The following is a 20,664-nucleotide window of genomic DNA, read 5'->3' on the forward strand; positions in this document are numbered from 1 at the left end:
TCGAGTTTAAATTCATACTATATATATATATATATATATATACCTGATTTGATTTGTCACATAGAAATTAGAACTTTTTAGTGGAAGAGAACAATTTCACCGACTGCCGTGCAATGATATCTAACTCACATGAATGTCTGAATAACGTGTTATGTCCTACCAATTATTGAATCCATAGCTCGATACCTCCAACTGCATCATCCAGGCATAACCAACGCATACTCAACTACTCCTTGATTTGATAACTCGTAGCAAACGTTGAATGAGAGAAAAACTATGCAAAGGTGGGGAGTCGATTTGACGCTTCACAAGTCCAGCAGACTATTGTGAGTGATCATCTGATGGTGATAGTGAGAAAAGATAGTGAAGGCACCCTGTTATTGGTTCATGCTCTTGCTACAGCAAGTGCAGTAAAGATATTATATAGTAGAAAATTATAAATTATAATATATATATATATATATATATATATATATGTAGGCCCATTAGATCACAGATGCATGTGTGCTGATGGATACTGGTAATAGCGAAATAGATCCTCAAATGGCCTTGGCTCCCTAACAGGAAGAGAGACAAAGATGTAGTCATTTGTACGAAAGAGAAGTAGAGAACTGAAGAATTAAGTTCACCACTCTTCCAGATAAAGATGTTCTTTCAAACAAGTTTCAGCAGCTTATTATAGGATCAAGCTCATGATACCTAGACCTTCTAAGGTACTGTAAAATGAAATAACTCCGCTACAAACTCAAGCACTCGGTTTCACTGTAGAATAAGCATAAATTTATTCTTAGTGTAGTGAGATGTATAGTAATTTAGCATGCTAGCAACAATTTATCTCGATACTAGCTAACTAATAATTATTGATCTCTCATCTCCTCATCCATCTAATATTTTGCATTTATCAACAAAATCTAATTATTATTTTATTATTAAAAAGACATCATTTTGATCGATTATCATTTGAATCATTCTCTCCCTCTCCTCTCTACTCTCCTTATCCATTTCCTATCAAAATTATTTTAGTCATTAACCAAAATCTCTGATATTTAGTACTTCTTATGTCACATCAAGAATAAAATTACAGTACCAAACTAGTTTACAAGATGAGCTTAATCTCTAAAACAAATGAGTAGCCAAAATAGTTTAAAAAGTTATTCTATGTCCAAATGCCACCTAGTTGAAACACCCTATGTCATATCAGGTCCAAAATTTGACTCAGCAGTAACGATGACTTCGAAGACGTTTTCTCAGAAACAAACGAAAAGGACAAAACAAACATTCCTTGTTTAAAGAGGTTTATGGTCATGAAAATAAATCCGAAGAACATCCGTTGGAGCACACCTAGTATTTAATGACCATCACAATGTATCCTCCGGTGGATCACAAGTATAACGCGACAGCAAAAATTTACAAGTCCAGCAAAACATGTCCAAATCAAAATGCAATAATATTTTGTTCCGGACCTGAGGAATTTGCTCCATGCAGGTTGAGCTGCCAGAACCAAATTTAAGTAGCAAAAAACACTGAAAACATGAGACATTATTTGCTTATTTTATTTCTAGCTTAAGCAGAGTACAACTGCACAAGCCTAGTAAGAATCATTTCCATGAAATGACTACACCAAGCAATAAGTTCAGCTGGCACTCTTCGGAAGAAATAAAGAAAAAAAACCTGTGAGAAATATGATTAATGGAATGTGAGTCATTGACATACTAATTGTTTCCATCTGACATGATAATTAATAAGCACTTGAATTTTACAGAAACAAAATCTAGAGAAAAATATAATACACGAACCTTCCCATGCATTTGGCTTACACCTTGGGACGGTCTCCATTTTCTCATCTCCTATAGAATGTACAGGTTGTTGCAGGAAATGACATCTCGCCTGCAATTTTAAGTCAAAAGGATTCTGTATGGACCTGGTCAAAACGGACACGAATCCAACCAAGCCAAATTCAAATGTGAAGCTCACCGTCACGCAAGCAGCTTCAACATGCCTGACCCATTTTTGTCCACCTGGTAAAGCCAGGATATAAGATGCTGTCATGCTTCTCCTTTACATCAATGTAAAGGAGATCAGCTACCTTTTCTCGATAGCACAAAGGATTGACGTTGAAGCAAAAGAATATAATCCCGTTCATAAATCCTCTATAACATCTAATCAGAATCTGTATCTATTGATAGATACAATCGAGGTCTCACAGACCGTGGCTGACGAGGATGAGATAAAAAGTTATCACTCCTAAGATTACTTGAATTATCTCTGATAACGCTGTCACCGTTCATGCTCAGAAGTGCAGAAGCTGCATGGAATAAAAAATAAATGTAAGAATGTTCAAGACACATTACCTTAAAAAAAACATCAGAACGATTCCTGTCAACAAACTGGAGAAATAGTATGGGCCAATAGTGGTACATAAAAGATTCTCCGAGAGTATGGAAAGAAAGGGAGGGTGAGGGACAACAGAAAACTGCTTGTGCTTGTGCAATATGCGAGAGAGTTTCATACACCAAGGTGACAGATACAAAAGTTGCAAAAGATCAATATTGGAAAACTAGAATATAGTATCCAGCAAAACAAATGACTTTCCAAAGGCTGCATTTGGCGGTAGCCTCATGCATTGGGACACCCTTTTGCTCATCATGTGGCCAGATAAGAGATGCTGACAGACTCTCCGATGGCAATATCCAAATCTACAGAGCCTAACAATCTCGCAGCTGTTTCAAATGATATATGCAAACAACTGCAATAGCTATTCCATCAATAAAGTTGAAAGACATTTTAAATTCGTAATATATAAAAAGGTAGCAATTTTTTGACAGATGAATCAGCAGACATCTCAAAACTCACCAAAATTATGCAGGTTTTAGAGTCAAGTGGGTTAGCAGCAAGTGAATTTGGGAAAGAGATGTAATCTGTGCATTCAAAATAATTCTGGAATGATCTGAAACAGTGAAAGGTACGAACCAGCATCAGCTAATGGCTCCACTCTAGGCTCCTTTAAAGGAAGATGTTGCCTCGAATTCAGTCCACCTGTAGAGGCAGACTCTGCTTGGCCTCCACCAGCTGCAAGCGTAAGAGATGGCCAATCATCAGAATGAACCCCATTAGGCATATCCATATGTTCCCTTAAAGTACTCTGCAAAGGGATGCCAGAAGGTTGACTAGGAAGAAAGATCTGCAAAGATGGGTCATCTCCACCAAATGCCAGGGGATTATCAACCAGGCTTCCATGTGGTTCAGAATTATTATGACAGTTTTGAAAGTCTTGAGCTCCTGACATACCCCCGATACAACCATCATTTGCCAAACTATAGCCATTGGTTGGTGTGATACCAAGAGAACTATGAGAATCAATTAAAGTATCTGGAACATCAGTATCTGTTCCAAAAAATTGGAAGCCAGGCCCTGTCTGCATTGGCCAAGGATTCATCCCAAAATCGTCCCCGTTGTTATTAAATAGACCAAGGAATGAACTTCCACTAGTCCCCACACCAGGGTCTTCAGAGTATCTTTCGTCGAATCCAGGTTGATTAGCAGAAAAATGGATACCACTACCACCTCCTGGACCAGAGTCATATGCATTTCCTGGCGAAATAGTTCTAAGGTTGTCTTCATCGGAGTCACTGAGGACAATGATATCTGGATCCTCTGGCTGTGCAGGGGGGATTCTATTATCATGATTGTATGCCTGCTCAATATTGAGAAGAGAATCAAACTCATAGCCATTGCTCAAAGACAAAACAACGTGCGTCCCACCGTCTTGATTAACACTTGGGTCCTCCCCGTCTCTGCAACTTCCAGTGGCACTACTGCTCATAGGCACAATGTTCTGATTTTCAAGTTTATCTGGAATATGACCACCAGAAAATGAAGGCACCTTATCCTCGGTTTTACTGAACTCCCACATCCCATTACGATTTCTCTTGATTCCCAATCTCAAACTTCTGGGCCCTTCAGAAATTCCCTCCTGTTTAATCCGGTTCATGTTCTCCAGTGCAGGTTTAATATCTTCCTCCTTCACAGGACAAAGTGAACCATCAGGAAAGTGCCACTTAGCAAGCTCCCTAAATTGGTTTTCATTCTTCACACGCCATGAACCATCGGGCTTCACATCAATCTCATTTACATCTTCCCCGCAACAGTGCAACTATATTGCCAAAACAAATCAATTAAAGTTGTAAAATATGTAAGATATAGTTCAATTAACATTAAAAGTAAAGTTCCAGTAAACCTACCAAAGTAGTTATTCGGTTAAAATAGGGATCGATAATGAGGTTTTCAAGAGAATAATTCTGCAGACATACGGGACATTGCCACTGCATCAAAGCAAAGGAATGTCTAAGTAACAAGCAGAATAAAAGTGCTGCAGATATATACATATGCTCAGGGGAACCCAGCCTACACTCACGATGAACTACAAAATATCCCTTCCTTACTGAAGGAACCAAATAATACTAGTAAAGAATTAATTACATATGTTTGCCACTCATCCAAAGAGGATCCTTGCGCTCTTAATCAGTTGGTCCCCAATCTAGAAAGAATTTGTAGGCTGGATTCGCCTACATGCATGTATATATTTAGCATGTTTATCTAAGAGATGATAAAAAACAATCCAAGGGAAGACTTTAACCTTCCGAGAACGTTGATTAAGTTCCACAAAAGTTTCTAGATCAAAACAACCCATGTGAATACAAGGCTTGAACCTGCCAGCCATCCTCATTCGGGATCCACTCATCTGCAATTATAGAGACAAAGGAAAGTGATTAAATTCGTCAAGGAATCAATCAACACATTTAAAATTCAACTTGCAATATAAGCTGTCCTTTACTCCATGATCTGGAAGCAGATATAATGCAACATCAAATTATATTTTCTAGTGCACCAGACTGGTTAATTCAAGGAATGGTAGGTCAGTAATGTAGAAGGATGCCTTTTAGTTTTACAGGAAAAAATCTCAGATAAAGTTCTTCATCTTACAAAAACCAGAACTTAAATGAGCAATTTGGACCTCTAGTGAATCACTGGAGAGGATATAAACAACATAGGCTATAACATATTCTAAAGTGGTTTTGTTTTCTTTTGCTATAGTAATATTTGACTGGTAGACAATCGCTTGAGTGATGTTCTGGAGCAAAAGAATCACTTTCATTTTAAGATTAATATAATTGATTACACCACAAGATGAGGACAAATTCTTGTAAGACAGACAGTAGTAGGTCAGCAGAATTGCATACAAAATTTTCTCTAAAATATTTTCCAAATAAATAAACCTCCATTCAGGATGAATTATATTGCACCAGGAAGATAATCATAACACATGCAAAAGCTATGGGCACTGCTCCCTGAAAAAGGGAAAAACGGTCCAACATTCTACTCTAAAGATATGTATGTCACAACTTACAGGGCAACGGAGATTGACTGTTACAGTATCCGCCACCACTTCCAAATCGCTGTCACTATCTGCATTATCTGTAGCATTTCCACCACCAACGCAACGACAAACCCGGGCAAGAGCATCGTCAAATCGCTCACCCTCTGGCTCCTTAGGTACCAAGTCAAGTACCTAGATGTAAAAGAATAGCTCCATAACAAAAATAAGAGTGATTCTTAATTGATAAGATCAGAAGAGAATAATCTTCCTTAAGAGGGGAAAGAAAGAAACTTAGCCCTCTGAATTGAAAGACATGACAATTTAATTTGGGAATAGTTTTGTAAAATTATGGTATAGCATTACTAGAGCATAATATGTACTGCTACCTAAAATCAAAGAATATGTGACCTGAACTGTGACATTGAACTACCTGATAGGCAGCAGGCTGATGGATGTGATAAAGTATGAGCATTTGCAGATCATTTTAATCCCGTGAATATGTCAAATGTTCAGCAATTTAGCAGGTGGTTTAAACAAGACTAAATATATTCTCACTTTCAGTATGGAAATAAATCTGTCTCCATAACTAACTGGAGTAGAACAAAATTTTATGAAAAAATAATGGTGCATGAATCATTGACAGTCAAATAGAAAAGAGGCTATCTTTGGAGAATTGGATACTGTGTAATAAGAAGCATTAGTTTCTCATAATCAACCAGCATAGAGAAAATAAAAGAGATGAACCAACAAAAAGATGAAAGGAACAATTTAGTCAAAAATTAGAACCTGCTGAAGAGTCCTCCGCTTTGCTATTCTGATTCCAAAGCAGAATATGCGAGCATCACACCTTGCCAGAGAAATTTTATTAATTCCTTCCTTGCTACAGGTGGTGATCTACATAGAAAAATCAATTAGCAAAGAGCAAAGAGGTTCAGCAAACAGACCAGGAGGGTAAAGAGCAATAATGAAAATATTACTGAGGATAACTTGTAAAACCATACAAGAGTAACTATCATATTCTCAACTCTATGCATCTAATTTTGCACTAAAATTCACTCTCATTTGGCACCCACAAGGAAATCCCAGTGCACATGGCTCTGCCAAGTCAGGGAAGGGTAAAGGTTATGCAGCACTATCAATGTTACAGAAATGTTATCCCATAAATTGTACCTGCTGCACAAACTACATGGAGCTAGACTTAATTGTCACACTAAACGATGCCCTCATTTTGTAAAAATGATCCAACTAGGTGATAAGTAAACTGCAATTAACTATTTCAGGATAATGTCAGGAACATGTTATTCGGTGCACGGAGTGAATGCAAGTTCCATGAGTAGCAATGGAAGGAAAATGTTATTGCTCCATGAATGTAAGAGAGCTCACCACTGGACCATCATCCCTTCCACTTATTCCTAGCAACTGTGAGCCAGGTCTACTAATTACTCGAACCGGAACACCTGTTAAGCAAATGCAAGAAAGATACACATTGAAAAAAATAGGGAATACTGTTAATCAAAGAAAATAATTTTCACCTAGGAGTGTATGATGAAAAATGCAAAACTACTAAAAAATAGATAATTTGCAATATATGTTGTTAGTATAACCAAAATAAGAGTTAAGTACATGATACTATTACAAGTTTCCAACCATTGTTTTAGAAAACTTCCATCTTACACATCTCAGACTGAATATACTAGGTTTTGCTTGGCTGACTGCTTAATATCTGGTACCATCTTTTAGTATGTAGGTTGAATTTGAAATTCAAAATCATTGCATTTGTTGGTAAATTGGTGAACTCTAATGGCTTAGTATGGTTCTTTACAAGAAAGCATTAATTTATTTTAAGATTGTTTGTACTAACTTTTAACTTTTTCTCTAACTATTAGTTCTATCTATTTGTTTATTTTAAACCATCTTAAATACCCTTGTTTGCATGTCTACCATTTACAGTCTTTTAAAACCTAGGTTCCAACAAAACTAAATACTCTGACTGGGCAACATACCTATCAAAGATCATTTCTATTTCCACTCAAACTTATATTCCATACGAAAAAAAAGATTCAGCGAATCGAGTCATTGAATACAACATTTGTCTCCATTTATTTTGTCAAAATCACATATGGAAGCTCAAATGAACAAGTCAAGATGGAAGGAACAGAGGGCTCACAAAGAACATCCAAGGGGCTCACAAAGAACATCCAAGGGGCTCACAAAGAACATCCAAGGGGCTCACAAAGAACATCCAAGGGGCTCTCAAAGAATGAGCTTCTAGTAACAATAGCAAATAGCCAAATATCACTCATGGTAGTTAGTGAAAAAACGGCTCTCAGTTGAAAATGTCCTGGCTTTAGCAACTAGGTGACAATTAGAGGTAGACATGTAGATGGCTGGGCATTTGATGAACTTCTGACACAGCACTTTAGCCTATACCAAGGCATATCTAGCTCTGAATACAGCATGCCAAAGCTCAAAAGACTTCAAACACAAATCCTAAGATCCTATCAGGCCACTATCTTTTAATCTGAAATTGCAAGTATAGAAGGAACAAGTAACAAAGTAAGTATAGGCTATTATGAGTCATGGGACTGTGAACTAGTTTTCAAAACCAGACTACAACATATTGAATAATAACCAAGATTCCAAGAAGATAATTGACAATAATCATGCATACTTATGCCTCAAAAGACATCACCAGTTCAAAATAGAAAATTACTATCAAAAGGCTAAACAACATCTAGCATAAAGGCCCCGTGAGTATAAAATGGAAAGAAAAAACTGAAAATAAGAAAGATAAATGAATAGTAAACAAGATTTTTCAGTTGAATATGCCCTATAACCCTGTAAAAAAGAAAGCACAATTGATATGGAATAAAAATAAAAAAGGTAAAACAATGCAATCGCATACATGATCACGAATCATCAAAAAGGTCCCAATGTTATATGCTTTTAGACTACATACTATGATCAATCTCCAGAGAATAATAAAGTTTATTCCAACGATGGCTGTGTCAGTGACACGGGCCGTGCAATGCCACCATCAGCACGGCACACCCTACTTGCCACTGATACACATTTATAATATTTTTAATAAAATTTTTTGGATATCTTGGGGTCTTTGGTATATTAATCTTTAATTTTTGATTTAAAAATATATATTAAAACCTACATTATAGTGTTTTCTCTTTAGATTACTTTTATAAATGACATATTTTATTAAAGATAAAGTAACAGTTAAATATAAATATTATTTGACACATAATATAATTGCATACATTCATTAAAGCTAATATTAATGATGAAACACTCTATAATATAATTGAACATATAATATTAATTGATAAAACATGATAATTACATGATTTGATTGAAAATTAGAAAATGATAAACGAAAATTAGGTATGAGTTGTCATTCCAAAAATGACAAAAGTTAATTGATGATGATTGATAAAAATAAGAAATTTTTTTAAAAAAATGAGCTCCACATGCCATATTATGTTTGTTAAGAAAATGAATAAAATTAATTTGATAATAATCGATCGATATAGAAATTTTTAAAAAAAGACTCCATATGGCACAATAACCGACATGGCACGCGTGCCAGTTGGTACATGGCACACCTTGTGCCTAAGTGCCATGCCACTACCGGCATAGCATGACACACCCATCCATGATTTATTCTAATATAATAACATAAAATAACTCATTTGCATGTTTCATTATTAGCAAATAGAACACACAATGAATGACGGAAGTGTGATCTCATAGATCGTATATGTGTCTGCCATACCATTGACTTGCAAATCTGCATACTGTGGCCACTGCATCCGAAACTGGACCTTATCGTTAAGAAGAATACACCAAGCCTGCAAAATAAAGAGTGTTATACTAGAAATACATAAGAATGCCTTCATAAGAATAAAGTCGATAAACCATAGATCAGACACACCAACTCCATTCTCATTTAAGACAATATAATAACCTCACATCTAAAGGTAACTATACAGAGAAGCATGGCACCTCTTCATACCATAAACATCAATGGAAAAGAAGAAGGATAAAGAGACTTATCAGAGACAACAGTGAATGAAGTAAAGAATTCCTAGGAAGCAAGATATATTATTTGAGCAATTAAAATTAAGGAAAATTTAACAAACAAAACAGACTGGATTAAATTTCAGAAATGATCAGGAGACAAAAACAAACCTGAAGATCATATTCAGTCCTTTGTAGTATTTCTCTATCTACTCTAGACAGTTGAAATGGTCTCTCCAGATTTTGTATTGTGCTGGTTCTGGAAAACAATGCAAGCAATCCATAATGAAGAAGTAAAAATGGACCAAAAACTATTGATGAATTCTATAGCCACTTACTCATTTTTCAGGATAGAAAAGAAATCACACAGGAAAAAAATCTAGCAACATCGAAGACAGAGGTCATGTATAAGGCTCTTACTGACGATTCATATTTGAAATTTAGACTAGCCAGCTGAAAAATACTAACAGAAGGTTTGGAAATAAAGATTATAGACAATATCCAAATTAAATACATACACATTTGCTAAATAATTGGGCTATCCTCAAAACCTTTTTTCAGTTCACATGAAAAATTGAGAATTGATTGTTAAGATTGTTAGTGACCTTTTTTTCAGGTCACTAATTCATGTTTGGAGTAATTACTAACATGCCACACAATTGAGTTGCAAAAGGCTGATACTCGATTACCATGGGTTATGCCATCAAATGTTTAACTTGTTGCCTGAAGCTTTTTTTCTTTATCATCAAAATATCTGCCAGCAGTGGTCAGGCAGGATTTATCAGCTATCACCTTTAAGTGGGAGAGAAACTGATCTAATCGTGAGCCTTTCGAATTTCAGACTCGTTTCCAACTCCCAACTCATTTCTTTTAGAAGGAAAAAACTTGGACATTTGAAATAAAAGAATTGGCATGTGTAACAAGCAAAAGCATGATAAGAGAAATGTAATCTCCAGAATCAACCACTGTCAAATATTATAAATCCTTGATATTATGAATTAGTTTACAGCAATCAGTATCATGACTTCTCAGCAAGAATATTCTAAGCTAAGAAACCATAGAATTCCTATAGGAAAATTGACAAAATAGAACAGCAGCACTCACCCATCTGACGTGATGCCAGAAGATGCTAACTTTATAGAGCGTAAAGGATGTGACACCGTAACCCAGAATCTGTATGTTGCAAATATGAAACTATAATCAATGAACTATCAAGTTTTCAATATTTAAAGGAAAATGGGAAAGGTACTGAAAGAAACAGTAATATGATTTTTTATGATTAAAAAGAAAGTAAAAAATAACATCTCTCTTTTGGGATGATTATATTTTAACTTTGCCCACATTATCTTTTGTCATATCAAATAATACTATGCCGATCTGTCCCAGAGTTACCAATTAAAAGAACTACATCCAGTGTATAGTGTATGCAAGCTACTCAGTTGTCAACTCTTTCTGTGTCTACAATTATCAGCTTGACTTACACTAAAAATATAGCGCCATAACTGGTGAAAAATATTTTTGCAACTCAAAAGCAAGAAAGTTGTTCGAGACATACGGAAAGAAAGAATGATATCTGTTGAGGAGAAAAGGAGGATACATTGCTGCATGAGCAAGGGAACCAGCATCTTCCTAGACTAGGCTTCAAACTGAATTGAGGTGCATGCGAAATTTAAACCTTAATTTAGTTTTTTCCAAGAGGTCACTAGATGTTGATCAGAGTACAAGGCATACAAATTAAAATTGTATGTCCATTCAATTTACAATTGCAACCAATCTGCAGCATCTACTTACATATATGCACCCAAATACTCATGCAAAACAATAATAAAAGCTTCTGGACAGTATCCAATTAACATAAGGAAGAAAAAATGCAGCTGAATATAAAATCAGTACACTGAGAGAAGGATATAAAAGACATACGGGTCAGCCCTACTGATTCGGCATAGTTCGCAATAAAAATGAGATGGAGGTTTAGGTGAAACACCCTCGGCAGACTTCTCTGGTATAATTACACAAGAAATATGCTGCCAGACTTGGCATTTAGGATCTTCACACTGCATAGAAAGAACAGGATAAAATATTAAACTCATCAAACTGAGAAATTGGCAGTAAAAAGCAATCAAAACATCTGGAAGCCAATTGCAGGACAGTTAATCATGCCAACTAGTAAATAAGCATCAGTTCCCCAATGCTCCTTGACAAGGGAAGAGGACCGACCTTATCCTAGTCATACTTTAAAAGAAGAACACAACACTTCACCGAATCAGATAGGAAATCACAACTCCTTTACACCACATAAACCAAGTAAGAAATGGTATTCAAAAAATTGGAAATACATCAGATATATGGAAAAAAGTAATCTCCCTTAAATACGCAAGAACTGTTATATGAGCTGTTTATATTCAAGAGTGATAAATAAGAATTGGGCAAGCAAACTATTACCATTATTCTCAACTTCTGAGTAAACCATCCACTGTGGGCCAATGCTACATAAGAATGCCTTAATGGGCCATAAGGTACTTCATGGTGTCATAGCGTTAAATTATTCCAATTTCCCCATCAAAATCACATTTCATTCAACAGAACATACCTAGGCCTCTTCATAAAATTAATAATAAGCTAAGATAGCATTGACCCAAAAACAAGCAGTTAGAAGAAATATTACGAACTAAGGCCAACTATCAGAACATTTATCATAAATGGGCTCTTCTAAGTTCCAACCTAAACCTACAGAGTAGAAAATATGCATGACAATAACAAAAAGGACCCATGTGGTTTAGAAAGTAATATTCTTTGCATACTAGTAGTTGACACGTGTCAAAACCATTTAACAAGGGACTTTTACATAATTGTCACCATGGATGGTCCTGTTTATAGGCACGTCCTATGCCGACGGCATATCGGCACGTGGCACGAGGGATGCTGCACAGCACTCCTCCTAGCAGCTTCGCCGTTCACCGCTCATCACTCGCGCCGGGTGCCCTAAACCGAGGAAGAAAGGGTGAGAGATGGGTCGGATCGGGTCATGTTAAATAAGAACTTAAGTTGCGGATCCGAATTTGACCTTTCTCACACTTTCTTCCTCCTCGGGTTAATGCAACCAACGCGAGCGACCGAGAGCGACGAGCGAGCAAGCAACGAACTCATTCTCTCTCCCTCTTGCGGCACAGCTGACACATGCCATGCTAGCCTAGCCAGTGGTCGGTACGAGTCGTGCCTGTGGCACGACTATCGTTGATTGTCACTAAAGAGTTTTCAAATATCATTATTGCTACTAAATTCTTCAAAATATCATAATTGACACCGAAATTATTGGACTCTTTCAAAAATATTATTCAATTAGTTAAATCTAACTAATCACAGTTAAAACAGAATTAAAATTATAAAAAGACCAATTTTCCCTTATATAATTTACTTAAAATAATTTAAAAGCTATCTAATATTACCTGATAGGGTTAATTACGCTGACACCCCCTAAAGTATACTTGGTTTTCATGAGGACCCTCTAAACATTTTTAGATTACAATATTCTCCTTAAACTTTGGATCTAAATGAAAAGACAAATAGTAGTGACGGAATACGCCCGATGAATATTATACCTTTAATAAATATATCATACTATTAAATTTTAAATTAAAATAGTAAAATTATGTAATTACCCTCAGCAACTTAACCCCTATTCTCTCCATTTTCTTCTACCTTCCTTGGCGTCAGGCGAGAAAGACGGCGGAGGCAAGTCGGGTGCCATCGACGCTGGTATCAAATGGCGGAGGTGACCCAGACCGAGTTGCCTTAGCGAACCGTCGATGGATCTCGAACCCGAAGCCTTTGAAGCCAAGAAGGGTTGTGCAGAAAGAGGCGACACCAACCTAGACACCACAGCCATGTGGGTCTCACCGAGGAGGCCCACCACCTCATAGTTCATAAGCGGTATGCATATGTATATGCGGGTGTCAATGGTTATCATATATAATATTTTCACTAATACACATTGATTTACACTAATTCACACTAATCATATCAATGAATCACTATAACATAAATTCACATTTCACACTAAAATTCACACTAATCAGATATAATAACACAACTAAAATAATATGATTCACACTAAGTGATAACATGATTTATCTAATTATCTATGATATTATGATGCACAAAGTTTACAGACGAAGACAATTAGAGATACAAAAAGAGGAGGTGGTAAATATTGGTAAAGAGAAACGAAGAGAGAATGAGAGAAGGTAAGGGATCTGCTAGAGAAAGGGAGAGAACGAGAGGTGCAAGTTGGAGATAGTTGTGGGTGAGGATAGTGGAGGTTGGGCAGAGGAGAATGGTGGCATAGTAACAATGGGTATTGCAAGGATGGTGGTGCCGAGAGACAGGAGGAGCCAATTGGTGCGATAGGGAAAGAACAAAAGCGAGAGATTGCAAGTGAGTATTTGTGTGTGTGTGTGTGTGTGTGTGTGAGAGAGAGAGAGAGGGCCACTAATCATTGAGATCTAGTCACTGGTCACCATTGCCTACCCATCTGCAAGCACGCGAGTGTCAACACCACTGTCGACCTGAAGAAAAGATGTAGGGCCACTAATGCTAACCGTTTTTCAATACATTGATAGTTGCATGCACAATTTAAGTGCAAACTAATACCAAAAAAAATGCTAAGTTGGTAACAACATGGTTCTTTCATGGTTCACTGAAGTAACAAAATTGACAAATATTTTTGTAATTAGAACCAACAAAATAGAAGGCAGTGATACCTTTATCATTGACTCAGTCATCAATGAGCTCCCACAAATACAGCGAACCTTATAATCTTCCACTTCTTCTTTAGGCTTCACGTGATTAAAATCTGATCCACTGTGGCTCTTAGATGCTAGGTCAGTAGCACCATGAACTTGCATTTTCCTGTCAAAAATTACAACATTGTCAGTACTAGAGATAAGTACGAAGTTCTGTAGCAACTATCTATTCTCAAATCCCTAAAAAGTAGTGGGCAATATATACAGAGAATAACGAGATCATCAACCTATATGTATCATCGATTACTTTTGCCACTCCTTCCTTTCCTAATGAATTTTTCTTTCCCCAACCATGTGACTTGGAACCTGCAAAAAGATACGCAATAAATGTGACCTTTGCAAAGGATATGGCTGAGTAATAAACTAAGAAAGTATTAAAGTGACCTTTCCAACGGCTACAGCTAAGTAAGAAACTATTGGGAAGCCTCTGATTCTCTAAACAGAACAGTAAGAAAAGACCAACAATCTATTCAAGAGGCAAAAGAATTAGATATAGATACAGCCAACAAAAACGATTGATGGAACGTGCATGTGGGTAACTGTCTTTTTCCCTCTCTTAAATACTTGATATGCATGTGAGTAAATGACATTTGGCACTCAGAACCAGGATGCTCTGAAAAGCAATTAAAAATAATGTGTCACTGGAGATATGCCAAGGCTTAATAGAGACACCATAGAAAGTATAGTAAAGTGCCATGAAATGACAGTATGTCCAAAACATAGAAATGGGACACTGTCAAACATTTAATTAGCAATGAGCATAGAAAGGTTGGCTAGACTTGGAATTGAACTTTAAACCAAAGGAACAAGTAAATCAAATTCTGAAATATTGGAAAAGAACCGCAAATACTAGTTTAAATCATATCTAAGAGATAGACCGGAGCCCTTTAAATCTACAGATGAGCAACAAAAAGTAAGCAGAATTAAGCTAATCAAGATAGAACCCACATAAACCACAAAAAGAATATCAGATAAGGAGGCGGGTAATGTCAGAAGCATATGTGCTTAAAAGTAATTGTATGATTTAGTCTGATGACACGATATGAGTACCTTGTTCCTCCGAAAGCAGTGCTAAAATCCTATCCACAAGGTCCTACATAGATGGAAAGTAAAAGCATATAAGAGTTATCAAAAACAGGAAGCAGAAATAAGCAGTAACAAGCATAAGGTAGGGAAAAGTGACCAGGGTTAATCATCCATCTTCATGCTAACATGAATGATTAACAACTAACACTACTGATTCTTAAAGACATTCCTAATAAATACTGCTAACCAGATAATTGTGGTCAAAGCATATACTTATATAAGAAACCGATCCCACATATACTGGAATAAAACAGTAGTTCCAAATTTAATATACTTATTCATATTCTTTTACTGATCAAGCATCGAATGTATGCACTCTTACGATAAGATTAGGCAAAATGTTTCAAATAATAGAAAAGTTCACATTGTTACACTTTACACATTACTTCCATTCTAATTTTATCAGAAACTTAATGGCAAAAGGAGATTAAACATAGAGGAAAACTTCAAAGTTCAAACCTGCTTCTTTCCTTGCTTCGCTAGGCCAAGTTGAGTTAAGACATCTTTAAGCTCCTTAATTCGGAAGTATGCCAATTTATCCTGATGTATAACAAAGTAGGGAACCAATTTATCCTGATGAATAACAAATTAGGGAATAAAACCTATCACTAATAGAAAAATAATACCGTAGAGGATACTGAAAAAGGATAAATGGTGCAAGGTATGGAAGATACAGATCTTCACATTTACAGTAAATTCCACGAGTGCATATATGTAGAAGCCAACAGTTGTTATTAAAATACTATTCCATAGTCAAATTACTAGAAATGCAGTAGGTACACCCATTTCCTAAGCATCTAAATCATTTTGTGCTTATACAGACTATTCAGCAGCTATGCAATTTTAAAAAAAAATCACATCATACTATAATTCATCTACTATGAACTATTCAGACAAGTAAAATAGTAACTATATGGCAAACAAACTAAATGGTGGACTTCGCTGTAACTAGTCGTCAGAACAAGATTAACACATTCCCAAATGATGTAACACAAGGTAAGAAAAACTTATCATCTCACTGGCTCTCGAATTTCACTGGTAGTCAATCCACGATAACTTCATCTCAACACTGTCAACGGTAATTTCTCCCACTTCTAGGTACATCGCTTTTCAGAAATTTAAGTACGCAGTTATACAATACCATGCACTGATAAAACATTACCACCGGCCAACTAGTACATGCATGGTGTCAAGAGATCTTCCCAGACAAATATATAGAAGAATCTAAGATAATAGAAGAGGACGTAAGACATAAACAATCCATCTTCCCAAGCATCTACTGGTGTCAAGATTCAACTGAAAAGATTGGGTTCCGCACTTATCGGACCACAGGAGTCGGTGCTACCAAAATACCAAATCCTACTAATTCAACTAAATTAACCCAAAAAATATAAACAAGACGAAACAAAAAGCCACCACGCAACATATCCAATCTATCAGCATTCCATAACTAAAAGCAGAAAATACAAAATTTAAACAAGAAATTACGCCTCACGCTAGCAAACGCGAGTACCTTGCAAGTCGAAACCAAGTCCATCGATACAATTCTCACGAAACCAAGCGAATTCTCTACCGATTCCTCAGTTGACCAATCCCACGATCATCATCCAATCCTCTCCACGACCAATACAAGGCCGGCTACCAAAATAGCCGATCGCAGCCCAATCCAACACAATATGGTCGGATACTACACAGTAAGATCTCCCACGCGGCGATCTCCAACGCCAAACCGGAAGAGAAGAGACGGATACACCGATGCCGGCCTAGGGTTTGAGAGGCACCGAGATAATCTCCTCCGATAAACCAAACCCTACGGGAATGGGAAAGAGAAAACCATAGAGGCAGAGGAAAAGGGCACGAAGGGAATTGGATGGACGATGACGAACGCGGAAGAAGCCGAGAGATTTCCTTTGTAAGATCTACAGCTTTCCCCTTATTCGACGAGAAAATACACGGCCACCGCGGCGGACGTATCGTCGCATTCAAATCCGCTTTGTTCCGCCCGCACAAATCCGTTTCGTTGTTTACTTTTTTGGTGTTTTAAGCCACTTTTTGATTTTTCATTTCAGTCCCTGTTCCGATTCGTACAGTGTTTGACGGTAATTAGTACAGTGGGCAATCTTTAATAAACACATAAATTAGGGTCCTAAATAAGAATTTCTCCTCTTTTTCTGAAGAAGTCCTCCTCCTTTTTTTTTTTGTCTTTGGTGGAATACTTTTGACGTCATTATTGGTCGGCTGACGGACGGCTCTGATTGACGGATAGTAGTACAGTATTCATTGATCTGACCGGATCGCGTCGGTGTACCTTTTGGTAGGTGGCTGCTTTGGTACCTATAAAATAATAAAAATATACCAATTTTTCAAGTGAAATTTTTATTTTACAAAAAATATAAAGAAAATGATAATATTAAAATATTTTGAGGCATAAAGGCCGTCAACCTATCCTAACGGCGCGGCCATGATACGAGCAGGGACATACCCCCGTTATAGCGGCCGTCACGTTAAACCCTTTGGTCCCTTTTTCGCAATGCCGTTAGCTTGAGAGGTATTAGGGCCGCCGAGCAGAGTGGAGAAGCTCCGATTCGGGTCCCGAAATGGCGACTAGGAGATCCGCATCTCTCTATTGCCGCCTACTCCTTCTCCGATCGCCACCAACGCGGCGGCCATCGGATTCCATGGCAAGCCTCCTTCCAGGTTCCGCTCTGTCTATCCCTCTTCTAGTTTGACCTCAGTCTATTAAGTCGGAATTGCTGGATTTTTGTCGCACTCCTTTTTCATTTCGCTAGAGAATTTGACCTAAAGGACAAACCTTTGAAGGACTTTTGTAACTTAGGAGGGTTGAAGGGTAGATCTCTTTCTCAACCTCTTTTGACTTGTCGCCTGATACTAACGTACCGTTCTTTAATTCGTTATTTTTGGCAGCACTGAAGATCTTCAGCAGCTTGTAAGCCAGCATTTTTCAATCTAGCCATAGCTTTATGTGACGGGAAAGTAAAAAAGAAAAAGAAATTTGACAACCTAGAAATGTTGCAAACCATTTTACCCATTTCTCTAAGGATCGTCATTATGGAGCTTTCGTCAAGCAATTTGAGCTTGATCAACCTAATTTTGAGCTTGCCCATGCAATGGAGCTTATAATAGATTCAAAATTGCACTTTGTAAAAGATAAAATCATATGCTTCCTGAGTACAATGTTTTGCAGCTTTAATGGAGATAAAGGTTTTGAGAACTGTGATGAGAGCTTAGAAAAGATATTGTATTAAACAAACATGATCCATTTGTGTTATTTGCCAACTTGCAAAGGATATATACTTGGTACTTGATAGTAGCTATTTTGCACAGGGAGAAAATTGATGTGGCTGTATAGTTGTCTCTACCATAGGCTTGACATTCAATATACTAGATTGCTATTTGAGACAAACATTTCTCAGAGTAACAGGAAATTATAAGGGTTTTTCTGATCAATATATTGAGAGCCTTCAAGAATATGGTCATATTTTGCATGTCTGGATGGAAACTTGTTCCTTAGCCTGGATTTGAGAACAATATCCTGATCGCTGAAGGCATGAGGTGTGCCAATCCTTGGTCGGCACACATTGGCACATCTTTGGCATATTTTTAATTAAAAATTTAATATATTTTTTGGTCTTTGCCATATTAATTTTTAGTCTTTGATTTGAATATATGTATTAAAGCCTGCATTAGAGTCTTTTATTTTTAGATTATTTAATAACCTAATTTATTAAAGATATAGCAAATTTCAAATAGAAACATTATTCAAGACATAATATAATTGATATATTCATTAAAACTAATATTAATAATTGAGCACTCTATAATATGATTAAAATAAGGAAAAGATTGAAAAAATAAGCTCCACATACATATCATGTTTGTCACATAATAAAAAAGTCTCGTAGAATATTTTAGGTTTATTATTTTAATGGATCCATTTCAAACTTCAAACGACTCGTGCCGGTCGGCACAGCTTGGCACGCACTCGTGCCAGCCGGCACGGTCATCATTGATCCTAATTTCTTTCATTATGATGCATTGGCAATTTGGCATGTACTGTCAAGAGATAGACAACTCTCACAAAATTTCCCTTGTTTGCTTCATTGCTGCAGTATAATTTACGTTCAGAGAAACACAATTTTTTAACTTAATGTTTCATATCATTCAGTCGATTAAACTGCAAAACAGATATATGATTGTTTTTCTTTAGCTGTCAACCAGATTTTCAGGCTTCCAGGTATCGGAGATGGATGCACTATTCAACTTTCAATCCTGCATGTCCAATAAAAGCTGATGGCTTCCGATCAGCTATATGTACATCTGCTCAGAAAAGGTTGGTTTCTCAAGCCACAGCAAGATCTGAAGTAGGCAACAGCAAGATTGGCATTGGACCTAGAACTGGGGAGAACGAAAAGGATGGCAAAGATATTGGAGTTTTGTATCAAGGACCAATATCATCAACCATTAAAAAAGTAAAGCTATTATCCCTTTCCACTTGTTGCCTCTCCGTGTCTCTTGGACCTGTCATTACATTCATGACTTCACCTGACATGAGTGTGATCCTCAAGGGAGCTGTGGCATCTACTCTCATTTTCTTTAGTGCTTCCACCACTGCAGTTTTACACTGGTTTGTGAGCCCATATATTCACAAACTCAAGTGGCAGCCAGGGTCAGATAGCTTCAAGGTTGAGCTAATGTCATGGTTGGCCACACCTATTTATAAGACAATCAAGTTCTCCGATGTAAAGCCACCAGAGACCAATCGGCCATTTGTGACATTTTCTGCTGATGGTAACTTTTATTTCATCGATGTTGCACACTGTCACAACAAGGCTCTACTGGCAAGACTAACACCGCAGAAGCAAGTTCACAAACCTGCTTTCAAAAATTTGTGATCATTGAAGTGGAGATATCTTGGAAATGTATAACACTTTCTTTAAGCAGATGAAAACTGAACAAGGAGTGTGCTGTTGCAGGTTTTGGCAGCTGCAGCAGTCAACGTACATATCTAGAATAATTGCTTTCATGTCTATTGTGGTCAATAAATTAGTGTCAGCTGCACAGAGAATGTTGTTAGGTTTATCATTTGAGCATTTTGGCTTTTGGCTTACAGCCTCACTGGATTCAAGGTCGACGACTGCACTTGAAAGTAAAGTTGTGCTGGTCGCACTAGTGTTATATTATTTGTCAGATAACGACTTTTTCGTCTCCAAATGAGATGCCAACTGGGCAAGCGATTTTGATGCAAAAACTTGTTCGTATACGGTTATTCTTCATGATTTTCAGGGCAAATGCACTGTCAAATGAGACAATAAAATGCTTGAATAACGTGTAACGTGTGACGTAACA

The 20,664-nt window shown here is 36.9% G+C and overlaps 2 protein-coding genes across 8 annotated transcripts; one reads left to right on the forward strand and one right to left on the reverse strand.

Moving 5' to 3' along the window:
- Nucleotides 1–1,532: 1,532 nt before the first annotated feature.
- Nucleotides 1,533–17,310, reverse strand: LOC140764293 (E3 SUMO-protein ligase SIZ1). Of its 6 annotated transcripts, XR_012105006.1 has the most exons (18): nucleotides 16,811–17,310; nucleotides 15,757–15,870; nucleotides 15,262–15,304; nucleotides 14,439–14,517; nucleotides 14,170–14,317; nucleotides 11,330–11,463; nucleotides 10,514–10,582; nucleotides 9,581–9,668; nucleotides 9,165–9,240; nucleotides 6,761–6,834; nucleotides 6,164–6,271; nucleotides 5,408–5,569; nucleotides 4,637–4,741; nucleotides 4,242–4,322; nucleotides 2,971–4,153; nucleotides 1,975–2,305; nucleotides 1,797–1,887; nucleotides 1,533–1,671 (listed from the first exon to the last, which is right to left on the reverse strand). XR_012105006.1 is itself a non-coding variant. In XM_073102773.1 (16 exons), exons 1-16 carry the CDS (start codon nucleotides 16,832–16,834, stop codon nucleotides 2,160–2,162), a joined length of 2,634 nt encoding a protein of 877 aa, XP_072958874.1. In that variant the 5' UTR covers nucleotides 16,835–17,310; the 3' UTR covers nucleotides 1,705–2,159. The 6 variants fall into 6 exon arrangements, 2 of the variants coding, with proteins under 2 accessions (XP_072958874.1, XP_072958875.1); XR_012105004.1 differs by having other exon boundaries at nucleotides 1,797–2,305; XR_012105005.1 differs by lacking the exon at nucleotides 1,533–1,671 and having other exon boundaries at nucleotides 1,705–1,887.
- A 471-nt stretch (nucleotides 17,311–17,781) lies between these two features.
- On the forward strand, nucleotides 17,782–20,574 carry LOC140764296 (uncharacterized). Of its 2 annotated transcripts, XM_073102777.1 has the most exons (3): nucleotides 17,782–17,994; nucleotides 18,223–18,244; nucleotides 19,526–20,574. In XM_073102777.1, exons 1-3 carry the CDS (start codon nucleotides 17,895–17,897, stop codon nucleotides 20,208–20,210), a joined length of 807 nt encoding a protein of 268 aa, XP_072958878.1. In that variant the 5' UTR covers nucleotides 17,782–17,894; the 3' UTR covers nucleotides 20,211–20,574. The 2 variants fall into 2 exon arrangements, with proteins under 2 accessions (XP_072958878.1, XP_072958879.1); XM_073102778.1 differs by lacking the exon at nucleotides 18,223–18,244 and having other exon boundaries at nucleotides 17,785–17,994; nucleotides 19,537–20,574.
- The last annotated feature ends 90 nt before the right edge of the window (nucleotides 20,575–20,664 follow it).

This window comes from Typha angustifolia, chromosome 8, assembly GCF_048772165.1.
Source record: "Typha angustifolia cultivar Huaian chromosome 8, ASM4877216v1, whole genome shotgun sequence".
Lineage (NCBI taxonomy): Eukaryota > Viridiplantae > Streptophyta > Magnoliopsida > Poales > Typhaceae > Typha > Typha angustifolia.

Bases quoted from the DNA above. Each gene is read 5' to 3' on its own strand.
- LOC140764293 (XM_073102773.1), bottom strand. From the start codon at position 16,834: ATGGACTTGGTTTCGACTTGCAAG. The intron at 9,241-9,580 runs GTTTGTTTTTGT...TTTATTTTGCAG, and splicing joins GGACTGAATATGATCTTCAG to GCTTGGTGTATTCTTCTTAA. The intron at 4,742-5,407 runs GTAAGTTGTGAC...CTATAATTGCAG, and splicing joins CAGTCAATCTCCGTTGCCCT to ATGAGTGGATCCCGAATGAG.
- LOC140764296 (XM_073102777.1), top strand. From the start codon at position 17,895: ATGGCGACTAGGAGATCCGCATCTCTCTATTGCCGCCTACTCCTTCTC. The intron at 17,995-18,222 runs GTTCCGCTCTGT...TATTTTTGGCAG, and splicing joins CATGGCAAGCCTCCTTCCAG to CACTGAAGATCTTCAGCAGC. The intron at 18,245-19,525 runs GTAAGCCAGCAT...GTTTTTCTTTAG, and splicing joins CTGAAGATCTTCAGCAGCTT to CTGTCAACCAGATTTTCAGG.